Source organism: Cordyceps javanica, chromosome 1, assembly GCF_051103115.1.
Source record: "Cordyceps javanica chromosome 1, complete sequence".
NCBI lineage: Eukaryota > Fungi > Ascomycota > Sordariomycetes > Hypocreales > Cordycipitaceae > Cordyceps > Cordyceps javanica.
Genome location: NC_139295.1, coordinates 1045621 through 1072639, shown reverse-complemented (window position 1 = coordinate 1072639; position 27019 = coordinate 1045621). Strand labels below are relative to the sequence as shown.

General features: G+C 56.1%; 10 protein-coding genes across 10 annotated transcripts; 6 read left to right on the top strand and 4 right to left on the bottom strand.

Moving 5' to 3' along the window:
- Positions 1-493: 493 nt before the first annotated feature.
- Positions 494-2164, top strand: V2A60_000333 (uncharacterized protein; the record flags this gene model as incomplete). The annotated part of the gene is made up of 1 exon (XM_083251704.1): positions 494-2164. One exon carries the CDS (start codon positions 494-496, stop codon positions 2162-2164), a length of 1671 nt encoding a protein of 556 aa, XP_083107830.1.
- A 138-nt stretch (positions 2165-2302) lies between these two features.
- V2A60_000332 (RmlC-like cupin domain-containing protein) lies at positions 2303-3018 on the bottom strand (the record flags this gene model as incomplete). The annotated part of the gene is made up of 2 exons (XM_083251703.1): positions 2303-2556; positions 2853-3018. 2 exons carry the CDS (start codon positions 3016-3018, stop codon positions 2303-2305), a joined length of 420 nt encoding a protein of 139 aa, XP_083107829.1.
- A 5372-nt stretch (positions 3019-8390) lies between these two features.
- V2A60_000331 (F-box protein) lies at positions 8391-10338 on the top strand (the record flags this gene model as incomplete). Its single annotated transcript, XM_083251702.1, has 3 exons — positions 8391-8577; positions 8766-10148; positions 10217-10338. The coding sequence occupies 3 exons, from the start codon at positions 8391-8393 to the stop codon at positions 10336-10338; spliced, it is 1692 nt and encodes a 563-aa protein (XP_083107828.1).
- Positions 10339-10613: 275 nt separating this feature from the next.
- V2A60_000330 (uncharacterized protein) lies at positions 10614-11987 on the bottom strand (the record flags this gene model as incomplete). The annotated part of the gene is made up of 1 exon (XM_083251701.1): positions 10614-11987. One exon carries the CDS (start codon positions 11985-11987, stop codon positions 10614-10616), a length of 1374 nt encoding a protein of 457 aa, XP_083107827.1.
- A 538-nt stretch (positions 11988-12525) lies between these two features.
- On the bottom strand, positions 12526-13188 carry V2A60_000329 (uncharacterized protein; the record flags this gene model as incomplete). Its single annotated transcript, XM_083251700.1, has 1 exon — positions 12526-13188. The coding sequence occupies one exon, from the start codon at positions 13186-13188 to the stop codon at positions 12526-12528; it is 663 nt and encodes a 220-aa protein (XP_083107826.1).
- Positions 13189-14188: 1000 nt separating this feature from the next.
- V2A60_000328 (uncharacterized protein) lies at positions 14189-14761 on the top strand (the record flags this gene model as incomplete). The annotated part of the gene is made up of 1 exon (XM_083251699.1): positions 14189-14761. The coding sequence occupies one exon, from the start codon at positions 14189-14191 to the stop codon at positions 14759-14761; it is 573 nt and encodes a 190-aa protein (XP_083107825.1).
- A 2085-nt stretch (positions 14762-16846) lies between these two features.
- Positions 16847-18841, top strand: V2A60_000327 (Oxidoreductase, molybdopterin-binding domain-containing protein; the record flags this gene model as incomplete). The annotated part of the gene is made up of 1 exon (XM_083251698.1): positions 16847-18841. One exon carries the CDS (start codon positions 16847-16849, stop codon positions 18839-18841), a length of 1995 nt encoding a protein of 664 aa, XP_083107824.1.
- A 513-nt stretch (positions 18842-19354) lies between these two features.
- V2A60_000326 (proteasome regulatory particle base subunit RPN2 domain-containing protein) lies at positions 19355-22831 on the bottom strand (the record flags this gene model as incomplete). Its single annotated transcript, XM_083251697.1, has 2 exons — positions 19355-22625; positions 22692-22831. The coding sequence occupies 2 exons, from the start codon at positions 22829-22831 to the stop codon at positions 19355-19357; spliced, it is 3411 nt and encodes a 1136-aa protein (XP_083107823.1).
- A 1316-nt stretch (positions 22832-24147) lies between these two features.
- Positions 24148-24913, top strand: V2A60_000325 (uncharacterized protein; the record flags this gene model as incomplete). The annotated part of the gene is made up of 2 exons (XM_083251696.1): positions 24148-24540; positions 24599-24913. 2 exons carry the CDS (start codon positions 24148-24150, stop codon positions 24911-24913), a joined length of 708 nt encoding a protein of 235 aa, XP_083107822.1.
- A 362-nt stretch (positions 24914-25275) lies between these two features.
- Positions 25276-26874, top strand: V2A60_000324 (mRNA triphosphatase; the record flags this gene model as incomplete). Its single annotated transcript, XM_083251695.1, has 3 exons — positions 25276-26103; positions 26166-26642; positions 26701-26874. The coding sequence occupies 3 exons, from the start codon at positions 25276-25278 to the stop codon at positions 26872-26874; spliced, it is 1479 nt and encodes a 492-aa protein (XP_083107821.1).
- Positions 26875-27019: the final 145 nt, after the last annotated feature.

Here is a 27019-nt window from a genome sequence, read left to right as displayed (position 1 = left end):
CGGTCTCGCCGCCCAGAGGCCACCATCTACACCATGTCACGAGCGAGAACTCCAGAGCACAGTGGCTAGCCGCCACCCACCAGAAACTGCCCTTCACTCCAGGGCCAACACTCTACAAAGAAAGGTTGCAAGACTGAAAAGACAGATCAAAGATCAAGTTTACACATCGTACAAATATTGAACTAGGGGCCAGAGTCTTGGCCTCTCTGTTGGCTGGTGGACTAGCTTGCTGATCACACTACGACCTCTGGTGACTCTTTGTTTCGACTCCTTTTCACTCCTCCGCGACTTTGCACAAAGCGACGTCTCCTTGAACGCAGAGTGTCTGGGATACAGGTATGTCTCACCACCAAAGAAAAAAACACTACGAATGCCTGCCTGACATTTTTCATGCCGTAATTGCAAGTCAAGGACTCTTCACAGCTGGTGCGCAAAACCAACACCACATCGCCCATCGGCCGCTGGTCAGGACATCCCTGCACGACCGCATGCCATGATTGGCAACTCGCCGCCCGAATGGGCGCTGATCCAGCTCTCCGTGCTCTTCTTCCGCTTCGCGCCACTTCTGTACGCCCTCGCACTGCTGGCCCTCGTGGCCGCCGGCTCGGCCCGCGACCCCTCCGTACGGCGGCGCACCGCCGCCGTCCAGGCGCTGCTCGCCGCGCTGCTCCTCGCCGAGGGCCTCTTCTACGCGCTCCTGTACCGGCCGCACCTGCGCCGCGCCGCGACCGCGCGCGCCGCGCACCCCGTCCCGGGCCTCACGCGGGCCGAGCGGGAGGCTCTCTTCCGGCGGTGCGTCGCGCACGCGCGCGAGCCGGCGGCGTACTTGCGCGGCTGGTTCCTCGGCGCGCCGCTCGACGACATCCGACGCGACAACGTGCGCGAGTTTCTCCTCTGGGCCTTTTTTGAGACCGGCGCTGAGGACGTGGCGGCGGCGACGGCGGCGGCGGCGGCGGCGTCGCAACCGCCGGCGCAAGCAACCCCCGCCGCCGCCGCCGAGTTGAGCGCGGAGCTGGACGGGTACGTGGCCGTGCTGGAGGAGCGTCTCGGACGCCGCTTCGCCGAGGGCCGGGGAGCGGCCAAGAGCCTGCGACTGACGCTGGATCCCGTCGCGACGGCGTACCGCGGGCTCGCGTGGTACGCCGTCATGGCCCTGGTGGACGCCGCCACGTGCGCGCTGCTGCGCGGTCACGGGTTTCGCTTCTACGGGCGGAGCAGCGCCGCCGAGGTGCTGGCCACGTTTCCGCCGCGGCCGCAGGAGCTCCTCAGCCGGTACAAGTCGCCGGCGCCGGCACTGGGATACTGGTACTACGGGCCGCCGTCGTCGGACCGCCCGCGTCGGGCCGAGGAGAGTAACAAACCCGCGTCCGGCGGAAAGCAGCAGCAGCAGTTGCCGGTGGTCTTCTTTCACGGCATCGGCGTTGGCCTGCTCACCTACCTCCGCTTCCTCTTCGACCTGGTCAAAGCCGGCAACGCCAAGTCCACACAGGCCGACGCGGGGCCCACCCGCATCATCGCCATCGAGATGCTGCCCGTGTCATTTCGGCTGACGTCGCCACCGCTGGACAAGCGCGCCTTCCTGGCCGCCTTTACGAGCATCGTTGACGCACACGGCTGGGACGACTTTAGCATCGTCTCGCACTCGTACGGCTCCGTGCCGACGACGCACGTCCTGACGGCCGAGGGCGACGACGACGGCGCGCTGAGCCGCCGGGTCAGGGCGGCCACGCTCGTCGACCCCGTCACCGTGCTGCTTCAGCTGCCGCACGTGGCCTACAACTTCACACGGCGGCGGCCGCGGACCGCGGCCGAGTGGCAGCTGTGGTACTTTGCCAGCGCGGACGTCGGCGTCGCCACGGTGCTGGGAAGGCACTTCTTCTGGCGGCAGAACATCATTTGGAAGGAGCAGCTGCTGCGGCTGCAAGGTGGGGGTCACCGGAGAGTCACCGTCAGCCTGGCTGCCAAGGACATCATTGTCAACGCGCCCGCAGTAGCACAATACTTGCGGGAGCAGCCCGAGGACGCCGCCGCAGGGGACGGCAGTCCAGAGTCGACAATCAGCGTGCTGTGGTTCCCCGAACTGGATCACGCGCAGGTCTTTGACACGCCGTCGGACTACAGCAAGATCATCAAGTGCATCATAGCCGGGGCAGATGATGTTTGACCTGTCACAATCAAGAGCCAGCGCATACAATGACAACTCAGCACTACTCTGTATAGATAAAACCAGCCACTAGCGCATACATAGATGACAAGATGATAGAAATGTAAACCCGCAGCCCAAGCTGAACGATGAAGAGCCTTACTGCTCGCCAGATATATCCGCAGCTACCTCGTCCCCTCCCCAATCCGTCAGAATGGCGCCAACAGGACGAGAACCGCTTTGGATCACAACCATGACCAGGTCAACGTCCGTGTCGTTCCGAATCTGGTGTTCTGTCCATGCTGGAACGAAAGCGAAATCGCCGGCAGTTAGAGGATGCCGCCGCAGTTCCTCTTCCAAGCTCTCATTCACAAGCAGGAGGCCGGTACCGGAGACGGCATATATGATGGCATCTAAGAGGGATGGGTCAGCCAAGCCCAGCCGGGGCACTGTCATGTTAGGCCACTTTAGAATAAGGCCCGGCCGAGACGTGGCGAGACTTACCCTGTTCGCTGTTGTGACGGACTGGTGTGCTAGACTGGGGCCGGGCTGTAAGAACTGCTTAAAATAGTTACACCTCGTGGTCCGACAGGGGGAGGAAAGATGCGGTAGCATTTGGGGGTAGGAATAGCCCGGGGTAAGCATCGAAAAGAGTGGGCAGCAAGTGGTGTGATGCGTTGTGCGTGTGTGGAGGTGGTGTCGAGCTTACCAGAGGCGCACATTTTGTCGCAGCGGTCGACGACGGCAGCACGCCTTATCACGGGCCCCTCAACAGTTGGATGGGCCGGCTGAAGATCCCTGGCTGCGGTAATGTGGGTGGAAGCGGGCATGATCATGGGAAGAATCTCCGAGATGAACGGTATTAGTGACGCCATGGTGGAGGGCACTCTGCCTGGACCAGAGCGGTTGGCGGCGCCGCGTCGAAAGGTTGAGGTGAGGTTGCTGCGCACACGCGGGAATTGTCGGCGGTAATCAAGTACTGCTCCTCTTGATGTTCCGGTGGTTTGAGTGGCACACAGCGATGTACAGCAACAATGGCTGGCTTGCAAGTTGGCAACAGGCTGAAGCGCTACTTGGCATGGGTTGAAGTGTTTGGGTCGAACGGTCAAGGCGGCGGCCCGACTAGGCAGGTGAACCAGCAGGGCGGAAGCTTAGTCGAGCTGTTACGCCACCCCCAGACTCTGGGTATCTGACAAGATAAGAGAAAGCGGCCGTGTGAGGTGCGCGGGCGGCGACATGCGAGTTGGGTAGCAGTGCTGTCTGTGTGCTTTGAGTAGAGTTAGTAGGCCGATCAATGACGCCAGGGGCACTAGTGGTGGTGTTGGTTGAGTAGCTGCGGGGGAGGGCGTACGGATATGGGTGGTGCGCGACACTGGCAGGCTGGGCTAGTCGGACAACTTCGTAGATAGTAGGCAGGGCAGCTGACAGCTCGAGAGGACAAAAAGGAGCCGGTACCCGGCAAATCGAGTCCGTGACAACAGCAGCGTGGGTAAATGCGTGGACCAATTGAAAAGATCATCGTAGCCACCAGGAGAGCTCTGGATATTAAGTTTGAGACTTGCTGACCAGACAGGCGTGACGGCGCGCCTGATCTTCCTCCGACAGCCAGGGCAATCAATGCAGCCCGTCTCGCCAGTGGCGCCGGGCACTGGGTTGCAGCGCAACATGATTAGGGCAGTCCATGTCCATGTCCAGTTCCCTGCTCGGCCAGTAATGTGTAGTGAGGGCAGCCAGGGGGGCTGAATTAATTACCGGACCAGTTGTAAATCAGGATGAGGTCGAGGTTTTTGTAGGAAGCTAACTTATATTAGCGCTAATAAGGCAAGCATCGAACATGGAGAATAAATATTCGATTAGAATCTATATTGCATTAATCTATTAGTAAAGATAATCAAACCTGACATTTGCTAGAGAACAACGGAGAGGGAATAAGCCATAGTTATTAATAGTAAGGAAAACCACAGACGATTAGTTCAAATAATTGGACCATGAATTCAGCCTGGCAACTGCGGTGCGGCGTAGTTAGGGTGGAAATTAGTGGAGGCCGGCTGCCTGGCTGGCTGAGCTGGTGGTGTTTGGTCGCGCTGTGGTATTCGATAGAAACAGTGAGGGATGCGCTTGAGAGTAATATGTCCAGTTTTGTTTCGCTTGCTTTCGCCTTGTTCGGGACAGGAGACCGAGTCTTGCCGGCAGACGGCATGAAATGATGAGGGGGAGGAAAGGGAAGGGAAGGGAAGGTATGGAGATGAAGATGGTCGTCTGTATAGCTGAATGAAGGTGAACATTGAACATCAATGAACATCATTTATGGGGGCAAACATATGGAAATGGAAGGAGCGTCCGACAGCTGGCAGCTAGCAGGCGCCAGGTGGCCAGTGGCCAAGAGTGTCGGAATATCTCTTAACCACTACAAACGGACAGGAGATGACGGATAACAATTCATTGTCGCAACACCAGAGATGCGGCATCTCTCTCTTATTAAGCGTCACATGCACCTCATCCACCATGAGTACATATTTAGAGATGCCAAGACACTGGAGCCTCCCCCTGCCTAGTGAAACAACCTTGACTGCCTCCCAAACAGCCACAAGCTGCCAAACCAGTGAAACCACCAACGTCCCCAGCCTCCTCGACACTACTCAGTAACTACACCAGTGATGCTTCTGCGGAGCCAGGTCACACCCACGAATGCGACTTCGGACTGCAGCACCGCTGCCTGCACGGCCAATCTGGACATTATTGAACTGCCAAGGCACCATAAAACGCCATCTGACCTGGGCCAGCAGCTGTCGAGATTATAACGGACCTACCGGCGCAATGCTGGATGAATGAGCCACTGGCGCAATACTGAATTGGAATGACAGTCACTCGCCTGCCCTGTCACTTGATTTGGTCAGACCCAACGTCGTATCCTGGTAGTTAGTTGGCTTGCCAGTTCTGTTAGCAGGTTAAGTGAACGTCGTGCACAGGCTTCCAATGCCGTCATGGCCCAATACTAACTAATGAATAGCTCTGTGGTTACGAATGAGCAGGTTGCAGAACTAGTGTCACGATGAGCTCGACATGACAGGACGATTCACCTGTGCACACCGACAAACAACCCGAGGAGCAGTTCTGGACCAATTGATCTGTTCACACCGCGTAGGCCAGGCCTCGGCCGAGCCTCACTCAACCCAGGCACTTTTGTGAGGCTCCATGCTGGAAGCGTAACGACGAATCAATGCGCCACCGTGACAGCATCTCGCAATGCGACTAGTTTATAATGCCAAGGGCCTTTTGTTCTGGGAGCTTGGGCCCAGAATAGCAGTTCTGGCGCGCAAACTTGGCTTATTATTATTACTTTCAGTCGTAGGTCCAGTACTTTTGCAAGCCGCCGTCTCCCCCGTCCCGCCCCCAACCGGATCCTTCGCAAATCAAAGACCTGCCAAGCGAGCCCAATGGCATTAGTCCACGTCCATAAAGGCCAATTCTGGTTTGCGGAAAACGTTTAATAGACTGATGAGTGTTCGTCTGGGGGAGGGAGGGGGGGGCAATTCCGCCAGGATGCGCAACCAGCCCCGAAGCAACACGGCGCATCATTCTTGCTTGGGGAGTGCCAGTGCGGCCCTAGCTAGCTTTCTGGGCTGTCCCCTGCATCATCAAGGACTAGTTAGAGTTGGCTGCCATTTGCTGCACTTATTAAAGGCTGCTCGCTCCGGCGGCCTGAACGACATGGCTAATTGGCAGGTAGTGTGTGGGAGCCCTAGGTTAGTGCAAGATCCCCTCCCAAACAGGAAGCTGCTTGGTCTAATAATAGACCCGTGCTCTGCACATAATGCTACCATTTTCTGCACCAGATGGGAGGCTTTGGATTTTCCTGCGCCCAGCAATCCGAGCCGAGCACCCGTTAGCTCTGTTCATTGCTTACCAGTATGTAGCACCGTTTGTTGCTGTCCTATTGACAGCCCCGTTCATGGCTGCTCCATGTCGCGCCGACTGCAGAACAGGAAGCTCGGGCAATTGCTCTTTTTCTCCTCTGCATACAGGGTTGCTCGACCCCAGAGAAGCCCCTGTTCCAACGAACCAGCAACGACGCCTGACCATGCCGCGCCGACTAGTAGGGAAGGTTCTTCGCCCTTGCGGCCTGGGACCCTGGGACCAGCACAAACTGCACCATATGGGTAGTTAGAGTAGACCACCACCACGCGCGCCAGAACCCACTGTCATAACAATATATTGGTCCCGCGAGAACCGAGTGGGTGGGCGATGTGCAAAAAGGGAAATTCGCCTACGGAGCGTTTTCGGCACCCGACAATGCCTTTCTACCATCCGGGCTAGTGCAACTCGTACGTCAAGACTGTTCTGTGGTGCAAGGCTGGTTTTTAGTGCGCTGGATGGGAAGCAAGCAGTTCTGTAACCCGCAGGCTACGAGTCTGCAGGGAGACAGCCTCGGGGCCAGTTGCCTTGTGCGCAGTGGCGACGCGCCAGTCGAGAAAGGAACAATGGTCCGGGTGGCCCGCCTCATACAGAAGCTGGCCTCTTCAAGAGTGGATTGAGGCGTGGTGGGGGCTATATCGCGGCCACATTGGCATCACGAACAGGCGTGTACGTATGGATCCGGCTTAGTTGCGAGAGAGTTTTGAGAGTGGTTGAAGAAGAGGACAGCATGATGGGAGAGACGGGACAAATCGAATGCGGATATTCGTACATGACGAAATGGCGCGAGTGTTAGACGGAAATAGCCTGGTGGCGGACAGGGAATGACGTGTAACCAACGGCCGAGGCTCACCTTGGTTGTCGATTCCCTGGCAGTAACAGTCAGCGCAGCCTGTAATTCCAATTGTTGGAGAAATCTGTGCAGGTTCAAGTGGTCCCGGCACTCGCAAGAATAACCGGGTAACCAGATGCCAGAGTTTTCTCGTCCTGGCATCTGCTGCTGGACAAGAGCGCGACAGTGCCTGAGCCAACTGTACGGAGTCTAGGAGTAAACACGCCCCCTAAAAAGCACGCACCAGCTCCGGTTCCACCTGCATCTTCACCTTCCTTCTGTCATAGCCAGCTTCCTCACCGGCAAGCCATCGCTCTGCAAAGTAACGTCGTCGAATGCATTGACCAGGCACGCCAACAGACAACAAGTATTTTTTTTTAATGCCGCTTTCTTCTCGTCTCGCCAACCCCTGTGACGCCTCTGTCTGCTTCGGTCCTTTTTCTCATGGCTTTTTAATCTCCAGCTAGCGGCTCGGCTCTACTGCGCTTGACTGGCAGCCTTTCTTTCTCACACTAACCACTTGCCACTCGATAACTACCATCCAACCTCAACTCGAAGACGACGGAACGCAGATGTCCGTCTGCATGACGAATTCAGCGCCGGCAGATCTTACAGGGGGTATTGCCTCCCAATCATCAGTCATCGTTCATCGTCCGTTGCGGCTCTCTTGGCACATCCACCGCATTGAACACCACCAGGCTAGCAAACACACAGACGCAACCCAACCCAACCACTGAGCTCACTCGCGTGTCAGCAGAGCAGTCGGTGTTCTGGCGTTCTTCTCTTGCCAGAGTTCTCTTTGACTCGGCTAAACATCTTGCTTCCCAGCTCCGCTGGGCAAGATCGTGGCGAGCACAGACACGGCACGGCTGGCGACGCTCAAACCACACGTCAACTCCGTCTTTTCAGTGCCACATCTCAGCACCACATCTCAGCACCACAAAAATCGCACTATACCATCGGCACCTTAGGCCGCTTCCGCGTCCTGCATTACGATACGCCTCAACGGTTACGGCCGTCTTCGTTCGCGCTGCCGTCATCTCACTCGGTGTCACTCGCATCTCGCATTCTGCATCCTCCAGCAGGACATCTTGATCCGTCCGCCACGCCGTAAATTGCTGCGTTCCAGAATAACGTCTTAGCTGCCTGCTGTATAGACATCTCGCTTGTGTCTGCAGCTCCTGTACGCCGCTTTATTGCACCCCCCGCGCAGGGCCATCCGGCGCATTCAAACACGCTTTACTTTATTATCTGCCGTCTGCTCCACTGCATCCCGCATACAGCTGCAGCTGAGGCATTGGAACTTGCCATCATCCCGGTTTACCTGTTTGCACTTCGGTTCTGGTTGGCTGGCTGTCCATGTTGAGACCTTGCAAGGACGCTTGCAAGACGCTTCATAAAGTGAGCCGGTCGCCGGGTACTCCTTACCCGCGCTGTCACCTCATCACTACCGAGTTGGACTCCTCATAAGCCGCACGGCTGCCAATCTCGACGTCAAACATGGATCACTCATCATTACCATCCATATGGGGTCGGCATGATGCAGAGGATGAAGACGTTCTTGAATTCCTCAATCACATCCCTGACGAAACAGGAGCTTTGAAACGACGCAAACGACTTCCTACTGACTCACCCAGCCCTCCAGGATTTACAAAATCCAATGGTCGCTGGCTCGATCCTCTCAAAGGTGAGTCGCCTTCCGTCAGACATTGCTATTGTCATGCATGCATCTTGAATTCGTCTACTCTGCGGTGGCGCAGCTCTTGCTGCAACTACCACAGGGGCATTCAAAAGTTCCCTGTCAATGTCTGGCCCTGTTTAAAAGAGGCATAGACCTCGCAAAGAATTTCGGTTGCTGACACGGAGCCATGTAAGAAAATTTAGACGACTTGCTCAATCGATTACCCAGCGATGCGCCCCTGCACGCACGGCAGGGGACTAGTATGGAGCCGCATGAGAAGGAAAATGTGACACCACTTTTCAGCATACCCGCAGAACTCCTGCATGCAGTATTGTCCTACCTTGCCCCATTCGATCTCTTGAATGTCACAGCGACATGCCGCACGCTTCGCGAATATGCTGTGTCCGAACTGCACTGGCACCGCTGTGTCCAGCGCAACGTACCAGGCGCTTGGCTATCGACTACAGGTCCATGCAAGACATATCGAGAGTTATACTCTGCTCTCGACCGACTATGGTTCCTGCCGCGGTACAAAATATGGTTCAGCGATCGCGATCTCATGGGCAAACTGATTGTTGCTCGTTATGATCAACGACGGGGCTGCATTGAAGCGTATCAGCTTCTTGCCGTGAGCCGCAGAGACTCTTATGATCACTGGCCCGCGGACAAGGAGGTCATAATCCATGGCTTTGAACCCAAAGTCAAGTTACATCTGGATAAACCAGTTCTACAGTTTCGAGTGCAAAGAAAAGGGAGAGCGGCACAAGAATTTCGATCCCGTCCCGGCGCTAACCGATTTGCGGATGAGATGCCTATGACGCTCGATGACCGACTGGCCGGTATGTACAGCAATTTTATGCTTACCCGACCGCTTGACCCCGAGGAGGCCGACAAAAACCTCGCGAGCGATTACCCTTACCACCACATCTGGCCGCCACCAGCCATCCCGGCTCGACACCATGTTGCCGGCATCGAATCCGGCCAGGCCGTGGCGCAGGCATCCACTCATGACAGGCCTCGAAGCCGGTCTGAAGTGTCCGATCAGACCTTCCGAATCAGGCAATGGATGGAGCTCACCGGAACACCGCCGCCGCCTCTGCCCTGGGCTGGTGCTGCACCTTTACCTAACGGTAACAATATTGCGGCTCCCATTGGCGTGCATATTGGTGAAGAAATCGTTACTTACTCCACTCTAGATCCCACGCTATACACACCGACGGCTACGAAACCGTGGCGTGGGATCTGGGTTGGCGACTACAGCGGCCATGGCTGCGAATTCCTATTGGTGAACCAACCAGACGATCCTCCCGCCACCGATCTTCAACTCGGGCTGGAGCGAAGCGACACAGAGACTGAGGAGGAGTGGGAAAAGAGGCGGCTTGATGCACGGATATACAGAGGCCGGTTGGAGGCCATCAAGCTCACAGGCGATCCAAATATACCTCGTGGCGAATATACATTTGTGGCTGATGATCTTGGCCCTGCCGGCTATGTGGGCGATGCGAAGGACGAAATGTTCGCTGGTGCTCGCATGGTGAGAAGCAAGGGGCATGTGGCTGCAGCCGGGTTCCATCGGGGTACGTTTTGCGCACCGCAATAAACCGTCGATATGCGCACCACAGAACGCTAACCGCAATTTCAACAGACAAATTTATCGAAAGTCAGCTTATTCTCTTGTCGCATAACCGGTTGGCGCAATACTGGGTTGGGTTTGGACACATCAGCTTTTTCGAACGTGTGCATATCGACGAGTATATCAAGACATGATGTGAGGCAACATATCGGCGTTATGTTTTATTCCTTTACTTTCTTTTTTCTCTATTGTATAACGGATGCTATTTGGGGTTTCTCGGCCATTGTGGCCTGTGCATTATATCGCGTATACCACGAGGAAGCCTGCAGCGCGTATCCATACACTCGCTTATTCCTACCCCCCTGGCGGCTTCTTACACCGCGCACGTACATATTCAATACAATTCAATGCCGCTGTATTTACATGCTATGCTATACAAGTACCATCCGACTGAAACCTCCCGGCTTGCTCAAATCTGTGCCTTGGCCTTGGCTCGAGCCTCGGCTTTCTGCTGCCGAATGGCCGTGCTGCTAATCTTGGCCGTAAAGTCCTGCCCGACGTCCTCCGTCTCGGGTACGATGCCGCGCGTGTCCAGCACGTCCACCTCGTAGGCATCGAGCGCATGCCAGCCCTTGGCGGCCCGCTTGTCGTTGACAGCCTTGCCGCCGCCGCGCGTCTCGCCCGACACGCAGATGGCGCCAATGGGCTCCTCGTCCACCGTCGGGCCAAAGGGGTCGTTGAGCACCGTGCACCGCACCAGCACCGCGCCGTCGGCGTACGCCCCGTGCAGCTCCGGCCCGCCCGAGGGGCCCTCGCCCACGCGCTCGACGCGGTATCTCGTGGGCGGCGCGCCGGCGGTGCCGGCCGACGGCGGGGAGACGTGCAGCGTGCTCGCGAGGAAGGCCAGCACGCTTCGGCACCGCGTGTCCCACGGCTCGAGCTCGTCGGCAAACTTTTTGCTCTGCAGCATCGGGTCCCCGGAGACGCCGATGATGAGCGTGCTGCTCCTCTGCTCCGCGGGGGGGGCCTGGCGCTCCGGGAGGCGCATGAGCAGCACGGTACCATGGAGAAGCAGCTTGTGGCCCGGGTGGAGGTGGTCAAACGTCCCGCCGAGGATCACCGTCTCGTAGCTCTTGTCTTGGCCCTCGTCCTCGAAGGTTGCTGCTGCTGCTGTGGCGGCGGCGGCGGCGGCGGCGGCGGACGGCGTCGAGATGCTGATGCCGCCGGGCACCGACACGATCTGGCCCTGCCGCACCACCTGCCGGCCCTCGGCGAGCGCGAGATACGCCCGCAGCAGCTCGTAGCCGGCCTCGCTGCTCGGGTGGAAGATGCTGCCCCAGGGTCCCGTGACTGTCGTCGCGAAGCCGGCGAGGTCCGGCACCGTGGTGCCGTTGAAGGTCTGGAACGAGCCGTCGGCCCTGCGGTCGTAGGCGCGCCCGCGCGCGTGGTCAACTAGCACGACGCGGGCGTCGATGCTGGCGGCCGTCGCAGTCGCCGCGGAGCCCAGGTCCGTCTGGATGCCCTGCTCGGCGCAGAGCGCGGCGATGACGGCGTAGACGCCTGCCAGGAGCGACTGCGCCGACTGCCAGCGCACGACGGCGCGCGGCTGCGGCTGCGGACGGCGGCGCAGGACCGGCGCGGCGACGGCGACGAGCAGCAGCACGGGACGGCGTGACTGCCGGGACTGCGTCGCCAGCGCGGAGAGGACGGCCGAGAGCGGCGCGTGGTAGCTGCTGTTGAGGGCGAGGCGGGTGCTCGGTGTCGGGGGCGGCGGGAGGAGGAGCAGTGACGGCGGCGGCGGCGGCATTGGCGACGGCGACGGGCTGTTGGCCTGGGGAGCCATCGAACTAGGAGGCCGAGTCTCGGTTGGGCAGGATTGCGTGATGGCGGTGCAGGTTAGAATAAAGAAGCGATGACTCTTTTACCAGTTTGCAGATGAGTACAAGTTTTATTAGGGTTTAAAGGAGGCGTACGGTGGCGGGATGACTCTGCCGTAAGCTTAAAGTATATATATATACGGCCGTCAGGGTCTGGCCCGAGGTTGGCGGGGTATCTGGTTATAGCTCCGGCAAGACCCCGCCAATGGCGGCTTTCTAGGCCTTCTACGGCCTGCATCGAGCAAAGCTAGGGGCGACTGTACTTTTATTGATGGAAGATGATTTTTATTTTTTTGATGCGTGCTATCATAGTATGTCGTGTAATGCTAGCGAACTGGGGTGGTTACATGGGCTCACCCGAAGAGCAGCAGCCAGCCGCCCGCCCCCAATGACGTAACCAGTCTGCTGCTTCATGGTCAACATGGCAGCGCAACAGCCGCTTCCTTGTATCCCGCTGAAATTTGGTGTAAATAGCCTACCCACTGTTTAAAAGACCAGATACTCTTACTTTGACGAGCCTGGCTCCCATCCTGGAACATAAAAGGCCGTCGTCCGGTCACCCGCTTCGCGCGCCCATTTTGCGTCCTCGCCACCTTCAATGGCCGCGTCGCGCCACCTCTCGCTCGCTCGCTGCGTAAACGAGACGGCCTCCTTTGACGTCGACCACTCCTCCTCCGAGGGCTTTGGCAGGCCAGCGAGGTGCAGCGCCAGCCCAACCAGAGTCATGTCCCAGCCGACGCCGCCCGCGCCCGGCCCGTACTTGTTCCAGTGGGCGTCGACGGGGAAGGTGTGCAGGAGCTCGAGCTCCGTCGTCGTTGTCTCCCCCTCGCCGTGGCCTTGCAGTTCTTTCAGGTTGACACGCACGGCGCTGACGGCCTCGCCGAGCTCCCACGAGAGGGCAAAGCCCTGGGGAGGGTGGCACTCAGTGACGGTGCCGCTGGCGTTGCCCGTGATGCTGTAGCGGCCGTTCATACGGAGGTCACCCGACACCGGCGCAAACCAGACGGCCAGGCGCTCGGGTTGGGTCGTTATGTCCCAGAGGGCCTGGACCGGCGCTGAAAAGTTTTGGCGCAGGCAGACGGTGCGCGCGGGCTTGCCATTGGCGAGCGTGACGACGTCCTTGAAGACGGAGCGGGACACGGCATCAACTTGCTGTGCGTAGTCCATTACAGAAGTAGATATGTATCTGAGCGTGCGTGTTAGGTTTTTCAGGTGCTAAGAGAGGAAAAGCAGTTGCTAGAGTGTAGGAAAAAAAAGGAGCAGAAATTACCTGGACGGAACGAATGGCGAGCTGAAGAGACATTGCCTGCGCTGTCGATCGTAGTGTGGGCACTCAAATGGCGCCGCCTAGTGACGTCGCCCGGCGTTGACGGCACAGCACCAGACGGGCCCGGCTGGGTACGAACATGGCCCTGCCTCCACGTGGGATGGGCCTTGGGGCCATCCAAACAGAGATGGGCGGAGGATATTGCAAATAAATAACCTTTATACCTTTGAGCGCCAATCTGTTAGCCTTGGCCGGGCGGACATCCTAAGCTCCCGTAGTGGGGAATGCCCTGAATAGGGCAGACATGCTAAGTATGTCCAGTTTGTATCATCAGTTGCCCACGATCTATGGGAAATAACAAAATGCAAGAATCTTTGGAGTGGAAGTAAGAAAAGAGCGAGTGATCGCAGCTGTGAAGAGGGCCGCCGTGACAGGATAGTGTGTTGGTAGCCGCGATGAAGCCTGCTTGGCTCATAGCCGTCCCGTGAAGCCAAATGATTTCTCAGTCGACCATTACTTCTTGTGGCAAGTGACACAGGGTTCCTACTGCTGCTTAGTTAGTCCTAGGCTGGGCTAATGACGCCGAAGCACCACCAAAGCGTCAAACAGTAAACTCAGAATGACCTTCAGTGTAAGTTGTCTACGCCCACGCCAAACCCGCCTTTCGCTTACTAGCCTGCGAACTTTGGTACCAAGAAAAAAAAAAGAGAAAGAAGAATGTCCCAAACTTCCGTTTCTGTATTTTCTTTTTTCTTTTTCTCCTTCTTCAGCGCTCGTTTCTCCTCTCCAGCCTTCGCCCACCGACTCGCCACACCTCTCACTCGTCTACCGGCCCATACAGTCTCTCGAAGCAGAGAGTATACCCCTTCTAAGAGAGAAGAAGTAAAAGGCCAGGCAAGAATGATGCAGCAAAGAGTCCCGATCCCCCCGCAGCAGTCAAATGTCCCCTCTCACGAACAGTTGGTCAACTACGTCGCGGACCGTCACGCATACCTGGGCAACAGTAGTTACCCGCTCAACGTCACGCAACCGGTCAACATCACAGGCATCGCCAACAGGACAATGGCTGCCCTCGCAGATGTGGCCACGACACACACATCTAATACCCAGGGCGACTCAATCATCGCCGGCGTGATACTGGGCATCTTCTTTCTCTTCTTCGTCGTTGTGATTGTAATCGACATGCGGGCCAAGCGCCGCAGCGGCGAGCTGCATGAGGACATGAAGGGCATTCGCAACGCAGCCGTCCTCTTGCTCAAGATGATTCCCATGCTTTTCGTGGCTCTCTTTACAGGAATTGCTAGCTTGGTCCCTAAGAAGGGTACAAAGCCTGGCCAGGACGACCCCGAGGCTGCAGCCGAAAAGACTCTCGCGTCGCAAGCCATTGTCAAGCGCTTGAGCGTCAAGTCCGCAGGCGCCGAGACGATCATCCGCACCCCCTCGTTCGGTAGCGACATAGAGGCAGGCAACTAGAGACCCCGCTTCGTCTTTGGTTTGCACATTTTCGGACGGTATGGTACGTTGCACTCTCTGCACTCATACCGAGGGGTATCTAACATCTGCGTATAGAAGGAAGTCGAGCTGCTCACTCGTGTGAATGTTTGAGACATGATAGGCGGTGTCAAATATAGAGTGCTGGAACTAGATTGGGTAAATGTGATGTTGTAGTATATTTAGTTGGAGCCAGGGGCTAGAAAAATGGAGTGCATTCATCCCTCGAATATGTGCCTCTTGAAGCGGCCATTGGCAGCAATTGCGTTGTTACGGTCGGTATATGTCTCGGCGGCAGAGACTGCGTCACTTCACGAGAAAAAGTCTGACCGAGCTGTTGGGCCAACCCGCGAGCTCCATCATCCTTGGCTTGGCCCCATCTCGTAGGGTACTCTCGATCTTTAAAAAAGATGCGGTATAGAAGATGGATGTTCTCGTCGTGGCTACTGGCACTCACGTGTAGAGCATTTCGAAGCGGTGGAGAGCGTAGTTACGTTCTGGCGATCCCTAGGATCCTTGGCTGTCAGTTCTGCAAGCGAAGATGAGATAGACGTGCGGTACGATGCAGGTAGGGGGAAAGTAATCCGTAGACGGAAGTCGGTCGACGGCTCGTCGAGGAGCTAGGATGGTCGCCCGACGGACCGACACCGGTGGATGCCCGACTTCCGTGTTTGCGCTTGTGCCTGGATGCTAACGGAGATAGCATCACTTTGATAAATGACTGGGATGAGGGCACATTGGATGATGATATGCAAACCACAGAGTTGTGGTACGCTGCCATTAATGTCATCACTGATGTCCGCGCCTACGCAGACAGGCCGATCCATTCATTGCCCGCTACCCCTGAGAGTGCAACTGACTGTCCAAAAGACACATCAGCTAGCTGCATGGCTGTGGCGCACTGTTCCGGGCACTGTCTGTCCAAGCAAGGCAGTCGAGGGGGTCGGCAAGTATCCTTGCTTGCCAGCTGGCGGCCCGCTGTCTGCCAACTGCCAGATTCCTCGTCCAGAAATCTCGCCGTTTGCCATCACCAAGTTTGACCTTTGTACTCAACACTCGTGACTGTGCTTCTCTCTGATGCACTTTTAAACGCTACCTATTTTACGATCGCTGTCTTACTGCAACCCTTTCTACAGCCCGACAGTCCGTCCGCCACGCCACCAGCCTTGCATTCCGGCAGCCGACGGCACAGCTCCTACTACCCCAGCTCTTGAAGGGTGACGCTACAGTGGCCCACACACACTTTGCGCTGCTGCGGTTGACAATATACCGGCAAAAGCTTCCGAAATTGATGACGAGAAAGATAATTACGACGACGTATAGAGTAACAAAGAGATCTATGATTCTCACACGATTTCAAGTATAACAAATCACGTATTTTGTTCGTCTCTCGTTTGTCTGTCTTGGCTAACAACCCGTAACTTGGCAAGTCGGTACAGTTACTGGCGCCATCAACGCCCTCTACTCCGTACATGGAAACGAACTAGTTAGTAGGTAGGCTCCAGCCAACTTCAAGCCCACCCAATTAGCCTTTCGTCGAACAATCAGTGGTGGGCCTAAAGATCCCCCAAAAGATCATTTGGGCCCGGCTCGAGTGCGCTGTACCGCACTTGTCTGACGTTGCCTTACTGTGTCTTGACGACCCTGCGCCCTGTGAGACGGCAAGCATCGGCGAGCTGCGCTGCAACAGTATTACTGCCACCTCTGAGCGTCACGAGGACCCCCGACTCCCGATTCTCATCTCACCTCCCTGCTCCAACATTACTTCATCTTTTTCCGAATCTCGCAACACTACACATTCTCCAGGTTCGCCTCTACAAAGTCTCCGGTCAAAAGGGTAGGCAGCCGCTGGTTATTGAACTCTACCGATAGCGTCACATACCTGCGTGTGGGCACTGCTGGTTCATCCATCGGAGCCGGCAACCTGACGACCTTCGACTCCTTGCCCTTTAATAGCTTGCTCCGGCTGCGCCCCTGGGCACATCGCACATCACCACGCTCATCGCGATGCAATAAAAGCTGAAACGCGACTCTGCGCCGCTCCTCCCCATCTTCTTCAGCGCAGCCATGGCGGCTCCGACCTACAATCGTTGCTCACAGCGCTTGCTGCTCCATTTATGTGCCAGACCACAGCTTGCGCAGCAGCCTCTGCAAAGATGTCAAATTCGAGACATCCACAAGTCTGCCTCCAGACTATCAAATCACGCGTCTACGGCACAAGCAATCAAGGCTCGACATCGCGCCGCCATAGTCTTAGCTGCAGGCCTGGCTTCCGTCGCGGTCGGGACCTACTTTGCGCCCAAGGTCTCTTTCGACTCAAGCACGGCTGTCATAAGCAAGTTCAAGCCCTCGATTGAGACTCTTCCTCAGAAGCCAGAACCGGAGTTTATTGACACAAGAGAGGCATCGCTCCCGCGATACCGACTATCTGAAGTAAAACAGCATGATGGCAAGTCGGAACGGCCCTGGGTAATACATGGCGACAAGGTCTACGACATCACAGAATGGATCTCGGCCCATCCTGGTGGCTCAGTCATCTTGAGAGCGGCTGGCGGCTCTATTGAACCATACTGGAACATTTTTGCGATTCACAAAAATCAATACGTCTACGATATTCTGCAGCAGTACTTAATCGGCTTCGTACACCCCGCCGACCTGCAAGACGGAAAGCCGCCCCAAGACGCTATTGAGGACCCCTTCGCTGACGATCCAATTCGCCATCCCGACCTCATCACCAAGACTGTGAAGCCGCGCAATGCTGAGACTCCAGGTGAAGCCATGAGCGCACAGTTTCTTACCCCCAACGACCTGTTCTATGTACGCAATCACATGTGGGTACCTCGTATCGCAGAGGACGAATCAGACGACCACCTTCTGTCTATTGAGTTGCTCGACGGCAGCGTAAAGGAGTACACACTGCGCGACCTTAAGGCGAAATTTCCCAAGCATGAGGTTACGGCAGTCTTGCAATGTTCCGGTAACCGCCGAAAACACATGTCGGAAGGATCTGGCCGCGCGACAAATGGTCTCCAATGGACGGCCGGTGCCATCTCAAACGCTTGTTGGGAAGGTGTGCTTCTCGCCGACGTGCTCAAAGATGCTGGGTTCGAAAACGACGAAGGTATGAGCGGAACTAGCGAAGTCAAGCACGTACAATTCAATGGTATGGAAGCATACGGCGCATCGATCCCCATCCGCAAAGCTGTCGATCCTCAGGGTGACGTTCTTCTGGCTTACGGCATGAATGGCAAGCCACTGCCTCGCGATCATGGCTACCCATTACGTGCTATCGTTCCTGGCCATGTCGCCGCGCGATCCGTCAAGTGGCTGAACCAGATCACGTTAAGCGAGGACGAGAGTATGAGCCAATGGCAACGCAAGGACTATAAGTGCTTCGGTCCCAACCAGACCAAGGTAGACTGGGACAAGGCGCCCGCCATCCAAGAACTACCGGTTCAGAGCGCCATTACCTCACTCAAGCTTGGCGACTGGGTCAAGAAGCCTGCGACGGCAACGTCAGGCGCAGACGCAGCGAGCGACCCGGATGAAACTGCCACCACCGACGCACGTAAGCTGACTCTCAGCGGATACGCCTTCTCCGGCGGTGGCCGGTCCATCATCCGTGTTGACATCTCCGTCGATAGCGGCAAAAACTGGACGCAGGCCTACCTGCTGCCCGATTGCGACCCCAAGCCTGGGTCACCGTCGTTGTGCCACGGCCACGGTGCTTGGACATGGAAGCGCTGGATGTACAAGGGTGCCATTCCCGCCAGTGTTTTCCAGCAAGGCGAGCCGGAAATGGTTGTAGATGATGACTCCGTTGATAACCAAACTCCTACGGCAGGCACCGCGCCCGGCAGCCGGGAGACGGGCCGACGCTGCACAACGCTCCTCGTCAAGGCTACCGACGAAGTGTACAATTGCCAGCCCGAAAGCCACGCTGCAACCTGGAACTTTCGCGGTAATCTTGCCAATGCCTGGCATCGTGTGCAGGTTTGCAGCGAATGCGCACCTGATAAGAAGAATCAATCGGAGGAGACAATGGACACGAAGAAGGATTAGACGGGGATCAATCATATCCTAGCATTTTCTTTCTTTTGTTTCTCAAGAGAAAAAACTTTTACAGAACAAGGAGCATCTCAGAGATGCAGGCGTCGTTATTTTCAATGCATTTTACCTTTCCTTTGACCTTCTCTTGGGCGCACATCACAGCTCTGAATCTCTAGATTTCATCGAATTGCATGCAGAGATGCACCACTTGTTTACCAGGATAGCTGCAGCTTAATTCTTTCCTCATCACTATGCGTGTCACTTAGCCCTTCGATTAATACTACGCACACAGCCTTCATTCCTTCAGAAATACTGTACATTGCAAAAGATATGCTGTCTAAACTTGAAACCGGTTCTCTCTCTTCCCTCCCCCTTCCAGTCCCTTGCGTACAGCGCCAGCACCTTGCGTCTCCATTGGCTGATAGATATCTAATGATACAGGGCCAGACTTGCAGCTAGCCGATGTTGATCGAATAGTCGCTAGCGTCTTAGACTGATATGCGCACCAGAACGGGAGCGATTGGATTACTCAATGTCGCTACTATCCGTAAAGTAATCAAATTCGTCGGGCTTCTTGGCCTCCTCTTCTTCATCCTCGTCTTCAACGAGATAAGGACTCCTAGAGCTGGCAGCACCAGAACCATGAGTGTTTTGAGTGAGACCCACCAGGCCACCAGAACGTCCTCCGCGACCGGATAGCAAGTCAAGCATAGCATTCGTGTCTGGTCCGCGACGGGAGTCTACCAAGCCGTCGAGCATGCGGCTGCCGCCAGACCGGCCACCACTACGCTGAAGACCGGCAACGGGAGCACGTTCTGTAGTAACCTTCTTCAGTTTCTCTTCTAGGAGTGACTTGCTCTCCTTGGGTTGGGTATCAACAAGCAGAAGAGGACCGCCAGTGGGTTTCTTGACGGGCTTGTATCGGCCGGCTGGGAAGCTGATGTACTTGAGCTGGCCTGGCAAAACCCTGCTCATGTTCTCAATTTCGTAACCAACCTTCTCTTTCTCGGGCTTCTTCTTGGTTTCGATGGACTCCTTTTCCTCTCCCTCCTTGGTTTCCTTAACGCTATCCTTGGGTTTATCGTCATCAATGTCCATCTTATCACCGCTCTTGGAAGGTGTGGGATCAATCTCCATACTTTCGCGACGCTGGGCACGTTCTTTCTTCTGGGCTCTGCGCTTGGCCTGCGCAGTTGTGGACAGGATAGCGGTGGCAATAAGGGCCGGGCCCTCTTCGGTCTTGACCTCTTGTTCAGGCGGGTAGTCAAACAGGCTTTGGCGAGTGGCGCAGTGGAATTTGAAGTCGGGAATCTCCAAGTCTTGGTCTAGACCAATGATGGAGGTAGGGGAAAAGCTGAGAGACAAGAAATGCGTGAAGGGGAACCAATACCAGTACTGAGTGAAGACAGCCATACCGACAATACCGGCCATGTTGAGATTGCCAGTCTGGGTCTGGAGGCCAATAGTACAGTTGCGACCACCTGCATCAATGATACCGAGGGCGAGCGCCGCGCCAAACTTGGTCATCGCATCCTCATGGCGGTCGCCAGCAACCTTCTTAAGAGTCTTGCGGATGGAAGCAACCTTTGGATTCATGACTTCATTCTGTTGCACCATAATCATGGCAAGAGAAATTAGAGCACCTTGGCGGACGAAATCAGTGGGATCTTTCATCATGGGCTCTAAGAGGTCGATGGCCTCGTCGAGGCCAGTACCGGCGCACGAGATACCGAGGGCCATGGCAGAGCCGTAGCGAACGTGAGGATTGTAAGATTCAGACAGTAGCTCAACCATACGAGGCACGCTGCCAGGCTTGCGGAAGAGGATGAAACCCAAGCTCATGACGGCGATGCGGCGGACGTCATCATTCACATCGCTAACTGCAGTGTGAAGGAGCTTTCTTATAGCCTTGTTGCTTCCAGTGCCACAGTAAGCCATGGCAACGGTCATAATACCACCGTAGCGCAGAGTAGGGTCAGGATCGTTGAGTAGGCCTTCGATCAAAATGTCGGCACCTTCCTGGCGGCCGTACATGATGAGCGCCATGCCGAGAGCTACACCGCGAACGATTTTTTCGTGAGTAGTCTCATGAGCATACGTGATCATGTCCTCGAGTGCCTTGACGTTGCCAGTACCGAGCATAATGAGGCCCATGGAGACACCAACAGCTTCACCGTTAAGGGCAGAGTCCTGGAACAGAACGTCCTTTAGTTTGTCAAGGATCTCATGATCGCCAGTGGCCATACCGGCAATACCAAGGCCGAGCGCACCGCCGTGCTGGACAACCTCCTCCTCAGCTTGGCTAAACTGCGTCTTCAGAAACTCTAGTGCATCAGCGCCGTGGTTGGCATGGATAAGACCATATGCGTAGAGAGCACCACCCTGGCTAAAGATGGAGCCACTGCTCAGGCCGCCCTGTCTGGGTAGGTAGGGTTCAAGAAGCTTGCGTGACTGCGACAGGTTGCCACGGTGGATCACGCCGAGAGCAGCAGTGGCGGTGAACTTGGACCAGTTCACAGCCTTGCCAAGCCATTCAAGGTTGTCTCTGAAGAACTTGTCGTTGGTGGTTCCTTGATTCATGAAGGCGTTGCAGAAAGTGACGGCGGTATGGAAGATGGAGTTGCGACCTTCCAGACTGTCACGGACCTTGTTGAGAATGCTCAAGTCCGTATGGTTATTGCGGTAGAGGAATTCGAGGTTTAGACGAATCGTCTTGGAGCCGTCCAAGATCGATCGAATGTTGCGGTAGACTTTGGCCACTTCCTCCGGGAGTTCGTCTTCAGGCGAGTCCTGCTGATTCTGGATGAGAGATTCACCTTCAGCATTCTCGTCATCTTCCTTGTCTTCCGTGTTGGCACGCTCTCCAGATGGGAGCGAGGAGAGGACCTTGCCGAGGAATTCCTGCGTGCCGTTGTCGTAAAGATCGAAAGCGATCTGGTAGGCATTGGCAATGGATGTGCGGTCTGCCTTGGCAACAAGAGACTGGAGCATGCTGGAGGCTTCTTCATCGGCATTGAGGTAGACAACGCACTTGGCGATTGAGAAGTAGTCCGGATTGGGTATCTCATTGAGGAGGTCAAGAATGAGTCGCAGAATCTCGGTGCGGAAGCTTCGCTCCTGGACAATATCCATGCATACGCCAAGCGTATACTCCATGAGCTCTTCCGCAGGACTAGCAGCACCGTCGTGCGACTTGACAGCCTTCTTATCATCGTCGCTGGCACGCTTGATGACTTTGCGCAGAATATCGAGGTTCTTGGATTCGATGGCAATGCCGACGACTTGACGGTAGCGACCCTGCTTCAGGCAACTGTCAAAAAGGCGCTCAATGATTCTTTGCAGCGCCTTCTCGGTAGCACGGTCGGGAAGCTGGGCAACGAAGCCGGAACGGCCTTCTTTGAGGGGAAGGAGGGAGGCCTCAATGGTGGCGTCATCGAGAGCAGCACGCGAAAGCAGAGATTTGGGCGGCAGAGTCGTCTGCGAAAAGGGTGTGGTGGGTGACATGACGGCGCTGTCTGACGCGTTGGAGAAGGTAGTTGTCAGCTCGGGGAGATCGATATTTTTGGCCGTCTTTGGCGTAGCATGGCGCGCCGCGGTGACTGAGATATACTGATCAATGCACTTGGAGACAATGGTTTCCTCGAACTCGCCGGGAGCGTCGAGCTTGAAGAGGTCGCCAGCGGCTAGTGCAAAAACCATGCTATCATTGTATGCCTGGAGGTGATAATAGACCTTTGCAAGCACGAGAGCAGCCAATTGTCGCTCGGGGAAGGATTCGTCCTCGAAGAGAGCTTCACTATAGGCAGGGAGAGGGAGTCAGCAACAAGGGCACGAGGGTGGCGAGGCCATCAGGAGGGCATACATCTGGCTCAGGGAGTTGGCAACCTCGGTCCAAATGGTGTCGATATCATCATTAAGAGTCTGAAGAGCGAAGACCTTGAGTTCAGGCTCCTCGTCAGCGAGGAAGGCGAGGACGCCCGTTGCTGACACGAGGCCCGGCATGATGAGGCGCTGGGCGGGTTCTGTACGGGCGGCAAGGAGCACAGCAGCAGCGGCGGTTGGAGAAAGAAAAAGAAAGAAAACTGCGTAGAGGCCAGGCAAGAGCGTCTCAAGAGGTATAGCGATGGAGCAGCAGAGACAGAGCTAGCGGGGGGCTGATTGCTGGCACTGTCGTGATGGAAGGTAATGGATGTTTTGCGCACAGCAACAAGGCACGCACGTTTGCACTGATAATGCCGAGCATCCACGTCAGGCACAGCTTGCCTAAATCTGGCGCCAGCTTGTCTGGAGCTACCGAGACTGAGGACCCACCCGAGTCCTGGCAAAGGACAAGACGGATTAGGCGATGACTAATGAAAATGGCACGTGATGAGAGAGGGCTACAGGCCGGGAACTTTCGCTAGCGCTGGCTTGGTGCGGGTCACGGAGGTAGTGTTCAGGTACCCCCGGTCCAAGAGCAGACCCAAGGGTAGGGCCATAAAGAGGCCAAGTACTGCCATCATACAAACTACACCAAAACGATACTTCCTGGGTCTTTGACAGCTCCTGTGCGTAGGTACTTATGGAGTAGCCTCGTCCTAACACAAAGGGCTTCGCGCTCCGTGACGGGATTAATCGCTACGGCTCACCAGCTCAAGATTATATATCTTCAAGGACACCATTGTACTGTTACTAACCAATGCGTTAATGCACACTTCTTTGGTCCCCTCGTTCCTGTAAACAGCCGTTCTCTGAATGCTCTCTACCTCTCTAGATGCACAATGGCTCTGGTTGGCTCTGGGAAGTGGGCCGGTCCAAGGTAGCAACACGTCTCCCATCTGGCGCAAACGAATCTCGAGAGCGGCTTGGGGGGAAAAAAAAGTAGTCGTCAACCTCCAAGCATCAATTCACCACCCAACACCTCAAGTCAGCGCGCTGTGTCCCGTCGCATGTTGCCTGGGCTGACAACGAGACGCCTCCCGTCCAGCACCAGCCCTTGCCTCCCCTTTATTTTCCAACGCTGGGTCTCGCTCGCAACCCTGCTCGAGACCTTCAGCCCGCCCAACAGCGCGCGTTGTCCCCGCCGCCGCATTGTTCCTCGGTGCTTATAATGATGCGCTCTGCCATTCGCAAATGATCGTCTCGCTTGCGCATATATCCTTCGTCTATCCCATCGATCGATTTAATACGCGACTGTCAGGTGCGTGGCCGATGCGCGCCAAGCCCTGATCCCGCCTCAACTCTTCATCGCGACTCTTGCTCGCTCTCCTCGAGCGCCCGTCGCGCAATCGCACACTCGAACGACCTAGCGACATCAAATCAAACACAACACTGCCGTAATGGATCTGCGTTCTGTCCTTAATACTTCTGATAATGGGGAGCGCTCTGCGGCCAGGGCACCGCCAGCATCGCAGCACCAGCAGCAGCACCAGCAGCACCCCCAGCAGCAGCACCAGCAGCATCCTCAACAATCTCGTGGACCGCCGCCGGCCAATGCGCAGTACGCATATCATGAGTATCCTCATCATCCGCCTCCTCAACCGTCGCCCGGAAAGCCAGGAGGGCCCGAGTACCAGCAACACGGCGGCCAGTACCCGCCGGGCCAGTACCCTCCACAGTCTCCCTACCAGGCCCAAGCTGCGTATCCTCCTCGGGCTAGTCACCCTGGCTCGTTTGCGGACCCTCGATCTCCTGGCAGCGCACCTCCAGTCCAGTCGCCGTATCGTCAATCCGTGAGCTCAGCAGCTGGCCCAGGACACGGTCCATCCCAAGGATACTTTCCCAATCAAGCTCCTCACGAGATTCGAAGCCCAAGCAAGCGGCATCAGTACCCACCGGCCCAGTACCAGCCTCCACCTCATCACGCTCACCAGCAGCATCAACGTCACGACAGTCATCCTCCTCCGCAAGCTCAACCCACGACACCATATCTACCGCAGCACTCTATACCCCAAACACCCCCAATCGGCCACACAGCTCCGCAGCACGGGCAGCGAACTCATTCCGCTCAGTCTACCCCGACGCCAACATCCGCTCACTCTCAGCTTCCTTACGGCCCGTCGTTGTCCCTGCGCAGTCCTGCTTCCCATCCAGCTCCGCCGATAGAATATCGACGTCAGCCTTCACAGCCTCCCGGCCCTTCCAGTCAGCCACATAGTGCAAACCCATCGAGTGCGAACTCGCAAGGACCTCTCCCTTTCAGTCAGCCTTCGAGTCCTTACCAGCACAAGGTACACTCTGCTGCGGGAGCTACTGTTGCACAAGCCCACTCATCTCCAAACGGGCCGCCGCCACACCAATCACAACATCGTCTTTCCCACCCGCGTCCTCCTTCGTCAGCACACGAATCGCCGCGCCCCGACAGCGCCAAACGGAGATCGACGAGCGAGCGAGAACACAGCCTGTCAGTCAGCCCCAAGACGCGTGTTGGTTCTTTGCCAAGCAATACCGAACATTGCTTGTCAACAATGTCTGAAGGTGACTCCGGGCGGGATCCAGTCGTGCAGGGCGGGAGCATCGTAGAAGTGAAGCTGGAGCAGCCCACGGCAACTCCCGCCAAGCGCAAACTGGATGACCGCAGCATGAGTCCCAGTGAGCTTGAGCATAGGAACTCGAGACCACCTCCCGGAGACGTCAATGGGCAAGGGAGCGAGAGATCTCAGGCGGCTCCACGTGATGCACCACAAGAATCGATAAAGCAAGAGCCAGTCAAGGAGGAGCTTGATCAGGAAAATTCCATCATCGAAGGATCCGTCAACGAAGAGTTGACATATACGACAAAACAATCAACGACATCTGCGCTGCCCGAGCCAGATGAAGATACTGTGCGTATTTGTCGGTCAGAGCCCCCTGTCTGGGCGCTGAGCCTACGCACATTGGGCAAGGCCTTGCCAAAGCATGCAAACTACGTTCTCCCACAGCGTGCTTATACGCCACCTCAGGAAGATGCGAAGGGGCCTCGAGACTCTAACTCGTCCGACGCTGATGGAAGCCGAGCAGAGTCCCCCCCTGAACCTCCCGGCCCCCAACAATTTCTGGGGCCTTGGGAAGCCAGCATCACTGGTGTCAAGCCATACGAAGAAATGGCACGAGCCGTGGCCGATTTTCTCTTCATTCACGTTATCAATGCCCAGGATGCTCAGGAGATCAGCAGCAGAGGCATCGAGTTCGAAATTGAGGCGAAGCTGGGAACGCTCATTGACAAGGACACGAACCACCGTGTCGAGAAATTGATCGAATCGGAGTGTGTTCTTCGTGACACCGGTCGGGTGGCGTTTCAGAGCAGCATGACCGAGGTAAGTTAAAATTCTTGTCCTTTGCGCTGTAGTACAAAGCTGACATGAGAAAAACAAAACAGGCACATCACAAAGCATTCAACGAGTTTCTCAACAATATCGTCATACAAACAGACCCCCGCTCGGCACACGGTAGGAAACGTGTGCAAGTACATTACAAGCACCGTCGCGAGATCGACAAATACTTTGAGCTCCCGCTTGACCTACAAGCGCGGATACCTGGTTGTGTTAGATCCCGGCTAGGTACGCGCAAGAATGTAAAAGCAAGAGTCACTTATGATGAAAAAACGGGCGAGGTATTGAACAAGATAGTCAAAGCCAGGGTGGCTGACATTGATCTTCACATGCCCAAGTGCCCCATGGACTGTCGCATCAGCATCAATCTTGAGATGAACTGGGATGGGCCCGTGAACGAGCTGGAACAGCTTGCTGGAGCGCCAACGCAAGGTGTCACCGACCGCCGCAAGGATCGCTTAAGTTACAAGCAGGGAAACTACCAGATTGACCTAACTCAGGTCACCATGCCAAATGGGCAAGGAGTATGTAGCTGCGACCTCCACTCAACTCCGCGTATTACAGCTGCTAACATTTGTCTAGTCACACCGCGGCGACAAGGAGCACGAGCTGGAAATCGAGGTTTCTGGCGCTGCCGTTATTGAACAAGGCCGTCGTGCCATGAATGGGGATGCGCACGGCTACCAGGAGCTTGTAGAGGGCTTCCTCGACAATGTCCGCGTCCTCGCCCGCAAGGGAAGAGATTTCCAACGATAACTCACACAGTACCAATTGATGCCACATACCCACTCGGAAAAGCTCTCTGGTCTGAGCCGGTTTTTGTTCCTCGCAATTGCTTTTTTTTTCTGTTTTGGGTATGGAACGTTGGGATGGTAAGGTTTATGGGAGATTATCCGGCATA